Source organism: Canis aureus, chromosome 9 (assembly GCF_053574225.1).
Source record: "Canis aureus isolate CA01 chromosome 9, VMU_Caureus_v.1.0, whole genome shotgun sequence".
NCBI lineage: Eukaryota > Metazoa > Chordata > Mammalia > Carnivora > Canidae > Canis > Canis aureus.
In genome coordinates, this window is record NC_135619.1 from 31,438,250 (window position 1) to 31,454,926 (window position 16,677).

At 37.6% G+C, this 16,677-nt stretch overlaps 1 protein-coding gene across 4 annotated transcripts in view; it reads left to right on the plus strand.

Annotated features, from left to right (window-relative positions):
* Window positions 1–16,677, plus strand: part of GNG2 (G protein subunit gamma 2) — a 113,892-nt gene that overhangs the window by 8,594 nt on the left and 88,621 nt on the right. For 3 of the 4 annotated variants that reach the window (XM_077909288.1, XM_077909287.1, XM_077909289.1), the window contains exon 2: window positions 8,219–8,260. Coding sequence is in view for 1 of the 4 variants with exons in the window: in XM_077909286.1 (XP_077765412.1) it covers window positions 8,219–8,235 (17 nt within the window). In the remaining 3 variants the exon portion in view is untranslated. Of the gene's footprint in view, window positions 1–8,218; window positions 8,264–16,677 lie in introns of those variants that run through there. The other variant, XM_077909286.1, reaches the window with a different exon arrangement.

Here is a 16,677-nt window from a genome sequence, read left to right on the forward strand (position 1 = left end):
ACATTGTGAAAGGGTCCCCTCTATTGAGTTAATTAACACGTCCCTCACTTTGCATATCTGGTATTTGTGTGTGTGTGAACGTTTAAGTTCACAAATGCAGTTTGTTTATAATTCATTTAATGAACTTTTGTTGCTTATTTTTTGGTGCAGACTGGGCTAGATACTCTAGAAGCTCTCTAGGAGCTCATAAACTACAGGGGAAGCAGGCAAATGCTGACATAATTATAATCCAGTTGGTCAGCTTGTCCACAAGTCTTAACTGAATGTCTGCAATGTGCCACGTGTCCTTCAAGAGGCTGAGGAGACTTGGATGAACAAAACAGTCCAGTTCTTTGTTTTCTTGGAACTCACATTCCAGTGTTGGGAGAGATCCAGTAAACACATAAACAAATGGCTTTTAGATCTGGCTGCACATTCAATATCACTGAGGAGTACTTTGAAGCAAATATCCAGGTCCCAATCTCAGCCAGGCTGATTTGATCACAGCCAATCAAGTTTGGACCCCATCAAGAAAAACACATTGTGATACAAGAAAATATCAGGTAGTGAGAAGTGCTAAAATGAATGAAAATAGAAACAGACTGAATATTGTAGATTGTGCATATGATGGTGGTGGTGATGGCAATGTACTTTTGTTGGGTAATCCCTGAAAACCTCTCTGAGGAAGTGATATTTGAATTGGGACTGGTAGTGAGGAGAACTCCATGTGAGGATCTGGGGAGCAAGGGTTTCCAAGCAGGTGCAGGTACCTTCCTGATGCAAGGATGGGGTGAAGTTCCAAGAAAATGTGTCCTTTTCACCCAAGTGTATGATGATCTATAGAAATATGTCTTTCCTCTCCAGAAAGCACCTTTTTCCATTAAACTAGGCCGACTCCAAACACAGTGTACTTGGCTGCTCTGTTGTGTACTTGGTCTGGGTTAAATTTTTTTTAGATTAAATTGATTTACACAGTCAGGAAGACTACTGTGTTTAATTATATTTTTCTACAGTACAATCAGCATTACAGGGCTGTTGTCTGAATCAAGTGCCAGTTTTATTGTTTAAAACAACCTTAGGAACTTGGTATTATCTCTTCGATGAACAAAGTAGAGAAAGCAATGATTTCTGCCCTTAATTCTGTTTGGAGGAACCAAGGAAAATCGCACTGAGGAGTCTTTCAAACCACACAGAGTCAAGCACTCACTCATGGTTGAATGAGTGAAGATCAACACATTTCAGCAATCATGATGTGAATTAGCATTTGCCAGGCATGTTGTTTGTGCTGCTGTGTGCTGGATACTTTATATACATTACTGTTTGATGAGAAGAAGGTTTTTTTATTAGGACACTTTTGGCTACTGGTAAAGGAACACCCTACCAAAAAGGCTTAAACAGCAAGGAGTTTGCTTCAGGACCACCTGAAAGAAGGGTAACTCCAGAGTTATTCATAACTGGGCACTGTTCTTAGCAACCTGCATTCTTTCCTTCCTCCTGTTCTGACTTCCTCAGCAGGTTGGCATACCCTCTTAAAATGCTCCCCTCCCCATGCTGAGATGGCTGCTTTCAAACTAACAACCAGATTTCAATATCTAGAAGCATAGTGAAGGGTCTGGTTTCTTTTCATGCACCTATTATTAGTGTGACAGAAAAGCTGTCTCTGGCTGAATTCCCCCCACAGTGCACATGCCTTATCTGTAGAGACGAGGCAGAGGAACCACTGTGACTGGATCATGTGAGTGTTTCCTCCTGAGGCCATGGAGCAGCCCTGCCTCTATGAAGACCACGATCACCAGACCCCAGAGAAAAGATCTGGTTCTGTTAGGAAGGAAGGAGTTAACAATCATCAGGTAAGAAGTCAATGGAGTCTTCCCATTTTATAAGTGAAAATACCAAGGCTCAAAAAGGTTCAGTAACATCAAGATCACACAACTTGGAGTTGAACAGTGTTTCCATGCATTTCCCTTAGAAAAACACACACAGACACAAAGAGTTTTTTGTTACTGGTGGTAATCTAGGTAGACTGGAGAAAGAATTCTCAAAGAAAATACAAAATGGCTAATGCGAGACTTAGTGAAGAATAACCTTTTAAACAAATCATTCCAGAAGAAAAATCCATCAGGTACTATAAAGCAAGAAGAATGTCATTTAATTTAGACAGCATTGAATTTAGTCTTGGATTATTTATCTGCATTGTAAAAAGTTTTTAATGGACATTAAAGTAGTTTTTTTTTACAGTGCAGATATTCATATGAGCACATATTCATATATATATATATATATAAATTATATATAAAATTAAATATATATAAATCAAGTTTTCCTGACTGGTCAGTTAAATCAATTTGATGTAAATAAAATCCACCCTAGGCCAAGACAGGAGCTAGAAGGGCCAAGGGCTCTGTGTATGGCACCTGTTGGACTTAAATGAAAGCCTTATTTTCTCTAGAGAGGTGTGTGTTTTGTTGGTTACAGCACCTGTAAGAAGAATGACTAATCTCTGCAATTTCTGATTATGAGTTATTTTGAAAAATCGGTTTTCACTTTCCAACTCTGGAGGCAACATGCACTTCCATGACTGTTGCCTTTTCTCGTGGTTTCCACTTTCTAAGGTGCTGTTGTATTTCAGAGGCTCCATATATGTGAGGCAGCCTGGTGAAGAGGGGGAATTTCAAAGTGGAATTGCTGACATGACAGTGTTTTGACTGCTTGTCTCAAGGTGTGCTTTCGTTGCACCCTCATCATTGCAGACTAAGGATTAATAGTAGGAGTACTTTTTCTGTAGTAAATGATGGAGTGCTTCCTACTCATATCTGCATTTTTAACAGGAAAGTACACTTAATTTCGAGGCTTTGCCAACAGTGCTCTGTTTAAGAAGGGTATTTATCTGATCTGTACACAAATGTGAAAAAAAATTAACAGGAAAAATATCTGTCATTTTAGAGAGACTTTTTGGAGAACTGAGCTATCTTTAACATTTTTAAAAAATCTCATAAATGATGGTTGTGCTTAGGGAACATTGCTGTGGATGGACATAAAAGTAGTATCACTAAGAAAAAAAAAACTTTTGATTGAACAGCCCCTAGATTTTCTTTTAATTGAGATAATACAAAAGTTAAATAAGAAAAGGTAAAAATTTCTAGGTAAAAAAATTTTTTTATTTATTTTTTATTTATTTATTTTTTTACTATTAGTCTTAAAATAACCGTCAAATACTGTGGTATAAAAAAATAATATTCTAAGGCTTAGTACACAGGAGAGCATAGTAGTTAAAGAACACTATGGAATGGTGTTTGGAATCAGAATCTCTTGAGCAAGTTACTTTCTATGCCCCAGTTTCATCATCTATAAAATGGGAAATAATGACAATATCTGCCTCATAAAATTGTCAGGAGAAAATTATATAATATATTAAAATGTTTATGTAGCATAGTGAGTGACATATAGTAACTATTTAGAAGTATAGCTATTCAAGTATTATTGTTACCACAAAGGTAGAATAGAACTTTTCTTTTGTCCATGGGATTTTTACCAAATTCTGGCAGAAGTGATTATTATGGCCCAGCATTAATCACAGATACAAAAAAGGTGGAGTTAAGGAATCATTGCAGGAGGCCTATTTTTCTGGGATAGCTAGATGTCGATGTTTTGACTTAAGTGTCCACTCAGCCTTGGACTATTTGTCCAGTAATTTATGAACTTGGAATATTTCCAGTTTTCCTTCCCAACTCTTGATATGGTTGCTTTACATTTCCCTGTCCACTTTAGTTAGGTATAGCCACATCTCTTGTATTAGCCAGTGAAATGTGAACAGTAGTGCTCTTGACCACTTCCAGGAAGAACCTTCTAAGAACCAGGCTGTGAGTGAAGTCCTTGGCAGTTGGCAGTGGTAGAAGCATAGAAATGAGGGCTGCACTCTTAGGCCTGGGTCTTGGAGTCAAGACACCATAAGGATGGTCTTTCCACTGACCTGCAATGGACATGTAGTAGAAGTGAGAAATAAGCTTTGCTGTCTACACCACTAAGATTTTGGGGTTATTCATTAACACATAGTATAACCTAGTCTATCCTGACAGATTCATTCTGATTATCCCTTCAAACTCTAGAGGAAAAGTATATTATTGGTAACAGTACATAAAATATGTGGCTATTGGGAAACTGTAATTTCTAATGACTATTTTGTGTGTGTGTGTTATACATTGTGTTATATGTAAGTATCAGGAGATAGTTTTAAGTTAAATAGTTTTAGAGTTTTAAGCCCTATAGCACTGTTCCTGTTATAAACAATGACACTTGCTACATAGAGGGTCTTAAATAATGTGTATTAAATAAATGATTGGAAGTGGTCCACAGTTTTTCCATATGCCTGGACTCTTTCATGTTTACATTTTAAAGATTGATTTATTACGGAGCACAAATGCGTGTGCATACAGGGGGGAGGGGTAGAGGGAGAAGAAGAGAGAATCCTAAACAGACTGTGCTAAGCAGGACGAGCCCAACTTGTGGCTCCAAGTCACAACCCATGAAATCATGACCTGAGCCGAAACCAAGAGTGGGACAGCCAACTGACTGCACCACCCAGGGGCTGCCATGTTTGCATTAAAATTAAATATCTTTATTTTGGACATTGGTTTAAAAACATCTTGGTACTAAAACTTATGTTTATTCTTTCATAACACTTTACATGTGACTGACCACGTACCCACAGATTTAGGCTATTTTATTTGATATTTTTTACTGCTGATTTTATTTCACTTGATTATTTCATTTGGTTCTCTAAAACTACATTATGAAATACCTTAATTATTTAAATTAGGGACAGATTAATTATCTCCAGTGTACAAACTCAAATTAATTTCATTATTAACCCAAGTTTTAAATTGATTAATCTTGGAGTTAAGGAACCAAGTGGGGTTTTTCTTTTTCATCTGTAAGGGGAAGAGCATATTTGATTTGATGAATCTTCTCTATCACAGCAGTTATGCTAATAGGAGCAAGAAATTTGCAAGAAAACTTTGAATAGCTTTTATAAACCACCCAGAAACCGGTGTGTCTGGGACTTCTGGGAGAACAATCTGTGAGTCATTTTAAAAAACAAACACACTCATAATCACAGTGCATGTTGTTACCATGGTAATTAGGCCTGTCGAGTTGGCTTGCTTATGTTCCTGTCAAGAGAAGAGGGGGAGAGAAACTGAGAATTCAGAGTTTGGACAATCAGCTTTATTTGCCTATTGCAAGAGAGAGTTAGGGGGTTCTTGAAAATGTACTAGCATAGTCATCCTAAGAGGGAAGTGAGGAAACTCTGGCATCCTGCCTTTGTTATTGAATATAAGTTAGCCATATTAGTGTCCGGTGTTGTGATTCACAGGAGAGAAAAGGACCATTTGGCATTCTCTTGGGAAAAAGAGGGGGAAATAGGTCCTTTATCTGATATATAATTATATATAAGTCTCTAAGTTCTCTCTGGGGAAGTGTCTCGTGTGCAGGTGCACAGAACTTTAATGATCTCCTAAAAGGCACCAAATACCACTTGCATAATGTTATAGCAGATTAAAGGATCGTCATTGTAAAGTGCATTATTCTAATATGGGTAGAGATTGATTTCAGGCTATTGTTTCAAAGCTGATCCCCAAGTAGATGAGGTATCTTTCCTCCATTTTATGGAGTAGATATGACTCCTTTATCTTGGACACATCTTACAATACAGGCCCATGGGTCGCAGAGATTAGGAAGTTTATGTGAGTTCTGACAAATCTGTCACCACTCCAGAGGAAAGTAAAATTAAAATATAACACTTGTTTGATGGACAGTCAACAGAGTTATTGGGTCAGTGGACTTACAGTAGGAGTGAGTCATTATGATTCTATCTGAGGAACAAACAACATCCTTAAATTAAAGGTATGAATTAGTGTATATAAAACTGTTTTTAAGAATGTTTCTAAGTTTACTTTAAGGTGTCTAGATATCCTCTTAAATGGATAATTATACTATGTTGACTAGAGTTTTATTTTTTTAGAGTATTCCTCAAGCAGATACTAAAGCAGATTTTATTTAAAGCTAAACTTTTCTGTATTGAAACTATTTTTCAAAAGGTTTGAAATAAAGTGCCATGAAGCATAATGAGAAGGTCATAGAAACTCAGGAAGTTGGAATGTGATTTATGTCCTTGATAGGATATAATAACTACTTGAAATTGTAGATTTCATTTTTTTCTCTCATATATGGATAGAAGGCACATGTTGCTTGAAATCAATCCTGTACTATCTTAATTTTCTTAAAATTCCTAAACAGTGTTTAACTTATTTTTTTTCTAGTAAAGTAATTCATGGTGATTACTGAAAATTTGGAAAATACTTAAATTGTAAAGAAATGACCTCTTCTCTATTAATTAGATTGTTGGTTGAACTGCATGTAACAGGGGCTTGATTTCACAGTGGGTGACAGAAGTTATTTCTCTTTCACATAATAATCCAGAGGTGGGTAGTCCAGGGCTGGAAAGGTAGCTCCGTAAGATCATCCAAGGACCTAAGCCTTTTCTGTCATGTTAGGCCATCACTCAGGCATGTTTCTCTTGCTTTATTATCTAACGTAGCTTTCCCTAAGGATCCCACCTATGACCATTATGAAGGGAGAGTGTTGGAAATGAGAGGGCATGACCCAGATGTTGCACATATCACTTTTGTAGTCATCCTATTGAACTATGTCTCATAGTCACACACCTTGGGGCAATGGAGGCTGGGAAAAGTAGTTACCCTTGACGTGTACATTTGTAGCTTAAAATTCTATTATAAGCATAGAAGAGCAGAGCAGTTACTGGTCATATCTAGCAATTCCTGCTATTTCAATTATCCTATAGATGATAGGATAGAAGATGCAATATGCTGTTTACATTTTGATGCATCTCCTTCCAATAATTTTGTAGAATCTATATCAGAAAGATTATGTATACTATTTGCTAGAAAAGATTATTTGTGATGTACTAGAAGAATATTACATATTAAAAATATAAAAATATATTAGAAAAATATGTATTTGAAACCTATATATTAGAAAATTAACTGAGGTCACAACTATATACATATAATTTTGTATTTTTTTCACATTACTTTATGTTGTGTATTTTTCCTCATCATTTATGTTGTAACTATCATTTCAAAGTTCCATCATGTACAGTTTTTGTTTTACTTAATAGATTATATTACTGATATTTAGGCTATTTCTAACACCCGGAAATACTTTTTTTTTTTATAAAGTCAAGGAGTATTATCACTAAGACGGTACATATTTGAGGATCTTGAATAGTGCCAAAATATTTTCCTGAGAGGCTCCTAGCACCAAAAATGCATGAGAGTACTGGACTCAGAGCACCCTTGGACAGGCTTATTTTGCAAGCCCCACTAATCATTGTTATCCCCAGGGTTCATTCTCTGAAATAGGTTGGTTTTGGCCCTTGGCTTTTTTTTTTATTTCTTTGCTGTCATTAATCATAACATAATGTATTCCTAATAACTTTGGCTCATTTAAAACATATAATCCTTTCTAGTCATCTGGGAATAGGTTGGGCTGAGATTGTAGCATGCCTGCCAATCTTAAGCAATGTGAGGTCTTTATAGACAAGGATGTTCCTTTGGTCCTAGGACCCAATGTGAATTTGATTAAAATCTTCAGAAGTCATTGTAGCCAGGAGTATCGGTGTCTCTACTTTTAAGCAGCCTACAGAAACGTTAGATACCAATGATGCTTATATAATTACTAAATTGTCCAAATATACCCTCTTAAAGGGCTAGATACACACAAATGGAAGATCCACCTCTGTTCATAACACCTGGAGCATCGATGAGTTCTACCTCTGCCCTTTTGGTTCTGTTGGGAGCAAATTGGGTTGGGTCAAGAGTAAAACTTGTTCTTAGTCATCTCACTTAGTCATGTATGACACCAAGAACTCTTCTTCCCTTAGATTCCCAAGTTGACTTTATGTTTTGATGTTTTCTTGCAGGCCAGGGAAGTCCATAAAGAAACAGACTCTTATTTTCACATCTGCTTCTTAAAAGAATTAACAAATTGTTGCTTGGCTCAGAAATGTAAACCTGTGAGACTCTCTGCCCTTAGAGCTATTCAGCCATTACCACCAAACCCTATTTACAGAAACACTCATTTGCTTATTCAGCTCTTATGTATCATGTTATTTTTCCTCTTTATAAAAAAACATTCATTTTCCTCTTTGCTTTCTCAACAGCCCAGATCTGCCAGTGAGCCTCAGGCTTTGGGAACTGAAGAGGTAAGAATTAAATATTTTCTCCTAGGAGATTCTTGAATCTAACCAGAACTTGAAGAGAAAAGAATATCTTAACTGATCCTATAGACGAATGCATTTATTATGTGATGTTTATCAATAAGAAATATTAATAGGAGCTTTAACAAAATTAACAGGACTTCAGGATTTTGGAAAAAAGCAGTTATCCTTGATGATAGTTAAAATCAGATTTCTCACTCAGATTTTCCCATTTTTTTCTAAAAACACAAGTTGGAGAGTCTTGAGGTCACAGCCTTAAAATGTCTTCTTATGGCACCATACTCAGTTAATTGGTTGCAGCTATTGATGACATTCCCTGTGCAAGACAGACATCACAGTAGATTAGTTTAGAGAAGGGTAAGCCCAGTTCTTAATAGATTGGTTGTACACAGTGTAAGGGCTTTTCCAGCAGCTAAAGCAATAATAACAAAAGGTCAATCTTATGCTGTAGGGGTTTCTTCTTAAAGAAGCTAACTTGGCGTTTGAAAGTAGCTAAAGCCATTTGAATCTGGTTGTAGACTTGAAAGGTCACCATATTGCTGAGACAGGTGATAATGTATTTACCTGCCCTGACCTATAGTCAGCAACTTGGATTTTTCCCCCCATCTTAAAATTTAACATCATCAGGAAAAATTTCAAGGATATTCCAAAATAGAATAATATAATGAACTTCCCTACCTATCACTCAATTTCCACAACTATCAATTCATGGCCAATATTTTTCATTTATCTGACCACCTATTTCTCTTCTTTCCCCCATTGGATTGTATGTCAGTGGCTTGAATTTGGGTGTTGGATTTTAAATTGTTTATTTACATAACTATTTAGTGGTTACAGAAAAGTACTAGTAAAAAATACAACTTACTTATGACCTGATTTACTTTACTGCAGCTAGTCTTTCATCCATTTATTTATTCAGCAAATATTTAGTACTTGCTAGTATTAGAATCCCAGAATCTCTGGTCTAGAAGGCTACCTGGGTGGCTCAGTCAGTTGAGCATCCAATTCTTGGTTTCTGCTCAGGTAATGATCTCACAGGTTGTGAGATGGAGCCCTGTGTCAGGCTCCACACTTAGCGGGGAGACTGCTTAAAGATTCTCTCCCTCGGCCCCTCCCCCCATATTCCCTGTGTGTGTGTGTGTGTGTGTGTGTGTGTGTGTGTGTGTCTCAAGTAAATAAATAAATCTTAAAAAAAAAAAATCTCTGGTCTAGAGCTTATTAGAAGAAAGGCTTGTGTGAGTGTGCTTTTAAGACCATGTATAGCTTTTACTATCTCATAATGAGGTTCTTTAGGATTTAAGTACTTAATATTTTACAATTGAGTACAGAACCATCCCTACATTCTACCAAATACAGTAATCCCCCCTTATTTGTGGGGAATATGTTCCAAAACCCCCAGTGGATGCCTGAAACTGCACTAGTACTGAACCATATATATACTATGCTTTTTCCTATATGTATATACACCTACAATAAAGTTTGATTATAAATTAGGCACAGTAAGAACTAACAACAATAATAAAGTAGAACAATTATAACAATATAGTGTAATAAAAGTTATGTGACTATGGTCTTTTTCTCAAAATATGTTATTGTACTGTACTCACCCTTCTTGTGGTGACATGTGATGATAAAATGCCTACATGTGAGATGAACTGAGGTGAATGACCTAGGCATTGTGGTCACCTGCTTCCTTGCGGTTGACCAAGGGCCACTGAAACTGCAGAAAGCAAAACCACGGTTGAGGGGGGACTACTCTATTGCTAATAATGAAGACTGTCATACAAGTATTTGATGTTCTCTGATGTTTATGTTGATTTCTTTCATGCTAATGAATGTACTTAAATGTTTCATATCAATCCAGGCAGCATTTCTCAATGGGAGTTGCTGGCAGGTGGAATGGGACAATTCTTCATTGTACTCTTTGGTATTCCTATTTTGGGGCTTTTAAAAGGCCAGTGGCATCTTCTGATCATTGTGATATCCAGAGCACCCTTAGGAGACATGGAGAACTACTGTGTCTTTGCACACAGCTTTAGAAAGGTTCTCTGTCATTTTCCATTCTCATGAACATTTTTGCTTCATACAAATTTACTGATTTCGGTTATGCTCGATGGTTCCTCATGTAAGGGGTACTGTGCTAACTAAAGAAAGAAATTCACTGGGTTTTATACAATATGTTGGAAAATTGAATTTAAATAAGAAAATTTTTAAAAGAAACTAAATGAAGTAGACATGTAAAGAAAACTGGTGTTTGCACTATTGGAGGGATTTTGAGCAAATTTGCTCTAGTACCAAATCTGTTTTCTTTTAAGTCTATACAGAGAAGCAAATTAAACACTGGGTGAGAAATGGTCAAATATTGAGGTTAAGAGCAAAATACTATTAAGGTATTATGCAAATTAAAAAGCCGCAATGATGAAGGATGTATTCATTTCATGTTTGCTGCCATAGCAAATTATCACAAACTTAGTGGCTTAAAGCAATACAAATTACAGTTCTGCAGGTTAAGTTCTCTAGGGATCTCACTGCGCTAAAAGCACACTATCAACAGAACTATGTTCCCTTCTGGAGGCTCTAGGAGAGAATTCTAAAGTTTACCTCCCTCTATCTTTAAAACTAACACTACATCTCTGTATGCTTTCTCTCTCTCTTTTTTTTTTTTTTAAGATTTTACTTTTATTTATTCATGATAGACATAGAGAGAGAGAGGCAGAGACACAGGCAGAGGGAGATGCAGGCTCTATGCTGGGAGCCCGACGTGGGACTCGATCCTGGGTCTCCAGGATCACGCCCTGGGCCAAAGGCAGGTGCTAAACCACTGAGCCACCCAGGGATCCCCTCTGTATGCTTTCTACTCTATCTACATCTCTTAACTCTGAACCCAGAAAAACTTTTGATTTTAAGGTCCCATGTGGTAAGATTTGGCCCACCTGAATAATCCAGGATACTCTCCCTCATGTGAAAGTCCTTAATTCAAAGTCCCTTTTCCCTTGTAAAGGTTACACATTCACAGGTTCCAGAGAGTAGGACATGGACTTACTTGGGGGTTATTATTCTGCCTACTACAAAGTAAAAGAGATTAGTTGTTCAGAAAAGCAGAAAGGCTAGTAGAGGTAGAAGTATCCAACATTTCATTGCATACTATTGAGCAGGTTTCGGGTTCCCAGGTTTCTGAAGCAAGTTCTTTTATTGACTTTGCAAATCCTGTTTTGTAGATACAGGCCCTGAAGGTTTTCTTGGAGTATTTAGCATTGGATCCAGTGGACAGGTTGAAGTTCCACAGCTCCTTTCTTGGCCAGATCTTTTGGTACTATGGGTGTGGCCTCTGGAGAGTGTGCTGCTTTTGGAGTTTCTGTAACTCTGGGGAGTTTGCCCACAGTGTGCAGGTTCCAAAGTCATTGAATAGTACCAAAGAAATGTAAGATTTTTATTTTATGCTGTTACGTCTGCCTGTCATATTATGCTATATTTATTAGGCTCTAAAATGTGGAAATTGGAGGAAAACATAACGTAATATTTTAGAGCCTCACTGTAGTGGCATTTATTATAGCTAATTTCAAAGTATGGTTTAATTTCCATCATATATCAGGTAGGTCCTCCCCACAAAGTAAGAAACCATTTCTTGCCTAGGGAATGAAATAGACCACTGGGTTATTTTTTGAAAAGCATCTCTGGAGTAGAATGTAGCTAGAAATTTTAGTTGGAGATGTTAAATTTTTTCAGCTACTTTTGTAGCAAGTCCCTTTTCTATCCACTTCTAGACATTCCAACAATGCAAATCTGAAGACAAAACCTAGAATTAGTAATAGGATAACAAATCATTCTAATTTGTCCAAGACCGGGGGTTTCCTGGGACACAGAACTTTTGCTGCTAAAACTGGACCAGTCCTGGACAAATCAGGACAATTGATCACCCCACCAGATGTCTAACAAATGGCTATGTGGGAAGTATCTGTCACATCAATGAATTGTTAAAAATAGAATTTTTTTTAAAGATTTTGTTTTGGAGCACCTCGTTGGCTCAGTCGGAAGAGCATGCAACTCTTGATCTCAGAGTCATGAATTTGAGCCCCACATTGGATGTAGAGATTACTTAAAAAATATCAAGAATAACCTACTGAGCCAGCTAGGTGCCCCAAAATAGAAATTTTAATTGACATAGATAATGACAACAACCCCCAGGGCTTAGGCTGAAGATAAGAGTGACTCCAACTCTTGGAAAATCTGTATCCACATATACATGTTTGCCCAAACCAACTTAAAAAAAAAAAACAAAAAACAAAAAAACCAAACCTTCAGATTGAGAACTAAGAAGAAACTGTGACATTTAGGAAGTGGTACATTTCAGGCCCTACCCTTTCAGTTTCTCAGTGTTAGTTACTAGCACCCTCCTACAAGATGCCTTCCATGAACCCATCTGTAATAACTTTATCACTGAAGTGACCACAGTACCTCACTGCATCTTTTCCAGCACATTGGCATGTATGGAAATGATAAAACCTGTTTGCCAAAGCAGCAAAGAGCTCTCTTAGTTTGAATCCTGTCTTTTGTGTGACAAAATTAAACTTTCCCACCTAAGAGACAGAAGACTGTTCAGAAAATATGACGGAGATGATCCTGAAAACCTGAGGGGAAAGGATTGGAGTGCATAATGTCTTGGCATCTTACCCAGCTCAAGAATTTGGTGCTTCCTGACCTTCCAGCTGTAGAGCTTGAGCTACTTGCCCTGATCTAAGTAGGTGCATTTGGGTAAAGACTCTTGTTCGGTCCTTCCTCCCTGCTTCCCTAATTCGTTCCCCTGTGTTAGCCTCATCAAGCCAGGTTGAGAAATCTGGAATACTGAAGGTCCTAGAGGCTCATTTTTTACATTTCTGTGAACTTTATTTGGATATTTTTGTTCTTTAAGCCATTGGGACAAAAAGGACTGCAAACATACTTGAAAGAACAATAAGTTAGCTTCCCCAGAACAGACATTTGACTTTCCAGAGCTGGCACTCTCTCTCTCTCTCTCTTTTTAATGTTTTTAATTGTTCTCCATCTTCCAAACTGCCTTAGTTGGTAGGTACAAAGAATTCTCCTTTAATACTTTTTTTTCCCCCAAAAAATAGATTGAATACTTTCTGTCATGGAGGTAGGTAGGATCTGGGTTTCTGACAAGGATAGGTCTTGGATAGATCTGTGAATTATTTTGATATATTCCTCAACCCCTTTTTTTGGTTCCTGCCTTCTAGGACAACCAATCCTGGTTTCATTTTAAGACTAGCATCATTTCAGCTTCAGACCTCTGCTGGGGTTTTTTTTTTTTTTTTTTTTTTGGAATCAAACAAGTTCCAGAAGAAATGAAAGCATCCCAAATCATTATGCTATCATATAAACCCAGATTCTTTTATTCTTTGCCAGAGAGAAATTAGAGAGTAAATGTAAATAAGAGGTCCAAATGACTACTCTGGGTCAGAGTTCCTTTGGGGGTAATAGAAATGTCTTGAAACTAGAGAGAGGTGATGGCCTCACAACATTGTGGATGTAGTAAGTGCTGTTAAATTGTACACTTTCAAATGATCAGTGGTTAATTTTATGTTATATGAATTTCACCTAAAAAAAAATTTGACTGGATTTTGAGTGGGGGGAAAAAAAGAAAAAGAAAGACTTTCTCTTTAAACTCTGAAAGAAGTCTTAGCCATTTTAATAAGCTCCTGTTAAATTTCTGGACCAAAATTGTTATTCTATCCTGTCCCATTACTCAGAGAAGATATTTAGACATAAAAATGTCTGCGAGAGGGTGAAGGAGGAACATCTTTGAGAGTTAAGACACTAGTTTTTCATTAAAATATATAGTTTTTGTTACTAGATTATAGACTGGCCTATACCTTGTAAAGCTGATCACAATAAAAATTTGTTTTTTTAAGTTGAATAATTTTAAACACAGGACATTATTCTGTCTTTCGTGGGATAGGATTTGTGTCAACTAGGTTGGATGTTTTTTTTTTTTTAATATCCTGTAGTTGCAGACTGCAATTGGATATGATAAAATGGAAAGAGTCCAGATGTGATAACTTTAATGAAATGTGAGCAAGGTAACAAATTTCAGATACAGAAATGCCTTTTATTAAAACATCTCCTTAGACATCCCCAAGGGCTGTCATGTGATTAGAGTCTGATGGGGACTTGTTGTAAGGGATGCTTACATAAGGGCTCACACAGTCCGTGGTTTAATTATGAAGCTTTAAGATTTTTTAATTCCTTCTAGATTTAGAGGGAACCATTTTGACCTTTCTACGGAGATGTAACTAGGCAACCAGGAACAGCACTTAGCCAGTGCACAGCATCCAAACTTCATAGCTATTGCACCATTTAAAAAAATACCATTTAAATCTGTCTTTTAGCTCTGGCATATGCTGCCATGTAACCTTTAATTTCTTAGAAAATATCATGCAAACCCCCAACTGTAAAATAAAGTGGTTCCTAGAAGCCCAGTATCCTCCAAACTTAATAGGGAAGTGTGCCTACAAGAACAGCAGTAACAGAGTTGAGAGGTAGCTGCGTACACTGTGCTTTATAATTGGGAATTAAGAAGGTAGCTCTCATTTTTGGTGTATGAAGATGTAAGAGTTTAAAATCATATCCTCAGCAGGTGGCAGTGAGCATTCCTCACAATATTATTAATGGAAAACATATACAGTCACTGAGATGAAAGCTGGCTTTTATTCTAATGAAGTTGATTTTACTTTGCTGGAAAGGTATATAAATATACCTAGTTTGATCAGTAAACAAGAATTTACTGAAAGCTTTTTATGTGTCAGAACTATATTATGTATGTACTGTATTCTTTGTGATAACCGTGCCTTTAATTTAATTAGTTTTTGTTTCATGAAAGGAATAGATGTGTAAGATTTTAAAAATTCAAGCAGTTGAGGCAGTCCTAAATGAAAAATAAAAGTTTCTTCCCAAATGTTATTTTCTGGTCCCACTCCCTGGAGGTTACCGCTGTTAGTAGTTTCTGATGTGTCTTCTGTGTCTTCCAGAAGTGTTCATCTTTTGATTAATCTGTATTGAAAAGGTGAGTATGACAAGTGCCACTAAACCATCTTAGTAAGCTGCTCTTCTGAACTAAATTTTTTTTAAAAAGATTTTACTTATTTATTCCTGAGAGACACACACAGAGAGAGGCAGAGACATAGGTAGAGAAGCAGGCTCCCTGCAGGGAGCCCGATGTGAGACCAGATCCCAGGATCCTGGGATCACAACCTGAGCCAAAGGCAGACACTCAACCACTGAACCATCCGGGCGTCCCTGGACTAAATCTGAAGACACTACTTGATGCTTCTTTTTGAGCTGTGCCTTTTGAAAACTGAAAAAAATGTCAGCACCAAAGTGATGCCAATAGAGCATAGTGGGAGGGAGGACTACGCTGAGGAATGTTCCTGTGTAATTTTAGCCTAGCTCAAATTTACATATAGAACTTAAGTAATAAACTTTAAGGTAGTTCTTCATAATTTTCAAAGTCATCTGGAATACATTATCTCCCTTGATCCTGTTGATGACCCTGTGACACAGGAATTACTCATTTTACGATGGAAGGAGCTGTGGTTCTCCAAGGTTAAGTAAGTTGCCCATGAAGCTGACAAGGGACAGGACCAAGACTAGAACCTGAGTCTATTCCAAGTTTTATTCTTGAGCCAAATGATGCTGGTAACTGTGAGCAACAAAGAGATCCATAACACCTTGGTGCTCCTGCATGATGGGCTGTGCTGGAAAGCGGAAGAGAGCTCACCTTACTGCCACCCCCCCTTTTTTTAAATTCATGAGAGACACAGAGAGAGAGAGAGAGAGAGAGAGGCAGAGAGAGGCAGGCTTCCTGTGGGGAGCCTGATGCAGGACTGGATCTCAGGACCCTGGGATCAAGACTTGAGCCAAAGGCAGACCACTGAGCCATCCAGGAGACTCGGGTGCTGGAGTTACACTCTGAAGATCTGGTTATGAAGTCATTTGCTTCTGCCCCAGGGCAATTGATTTAATGCTGTACATACAGATTAGGGTGGCTGGCTCTCTCCTCACAGTTTCCTCACTGGCTCGGTCTATCCCTGTTTTCTTTGTTTGTTTGAATAATACTGGCCACAGGGGTGGGGACTTGACCCAAGCTGGGAAACCACAGTATTTCATCACCAGACTGCAGGAGTGGGTTCAAAGGGTGGACATGTGACCCAACAGGGGCCAGTAGGTTCTTCCCCTAGAATATGCAAACTCAAGTTGGGGATGAGGTCCCATCCTTTCTCATCTCAAGGCAGTAAGAGTCACATAAGGCCATATTTCAGTCTGCTGAGAGAATGAAGTCTGATGCCCAGAAGGGAAGCAAAAGAGAGAGAAAGGGAAAGGAGAGAGAGCTTACTAACAATGAGAGA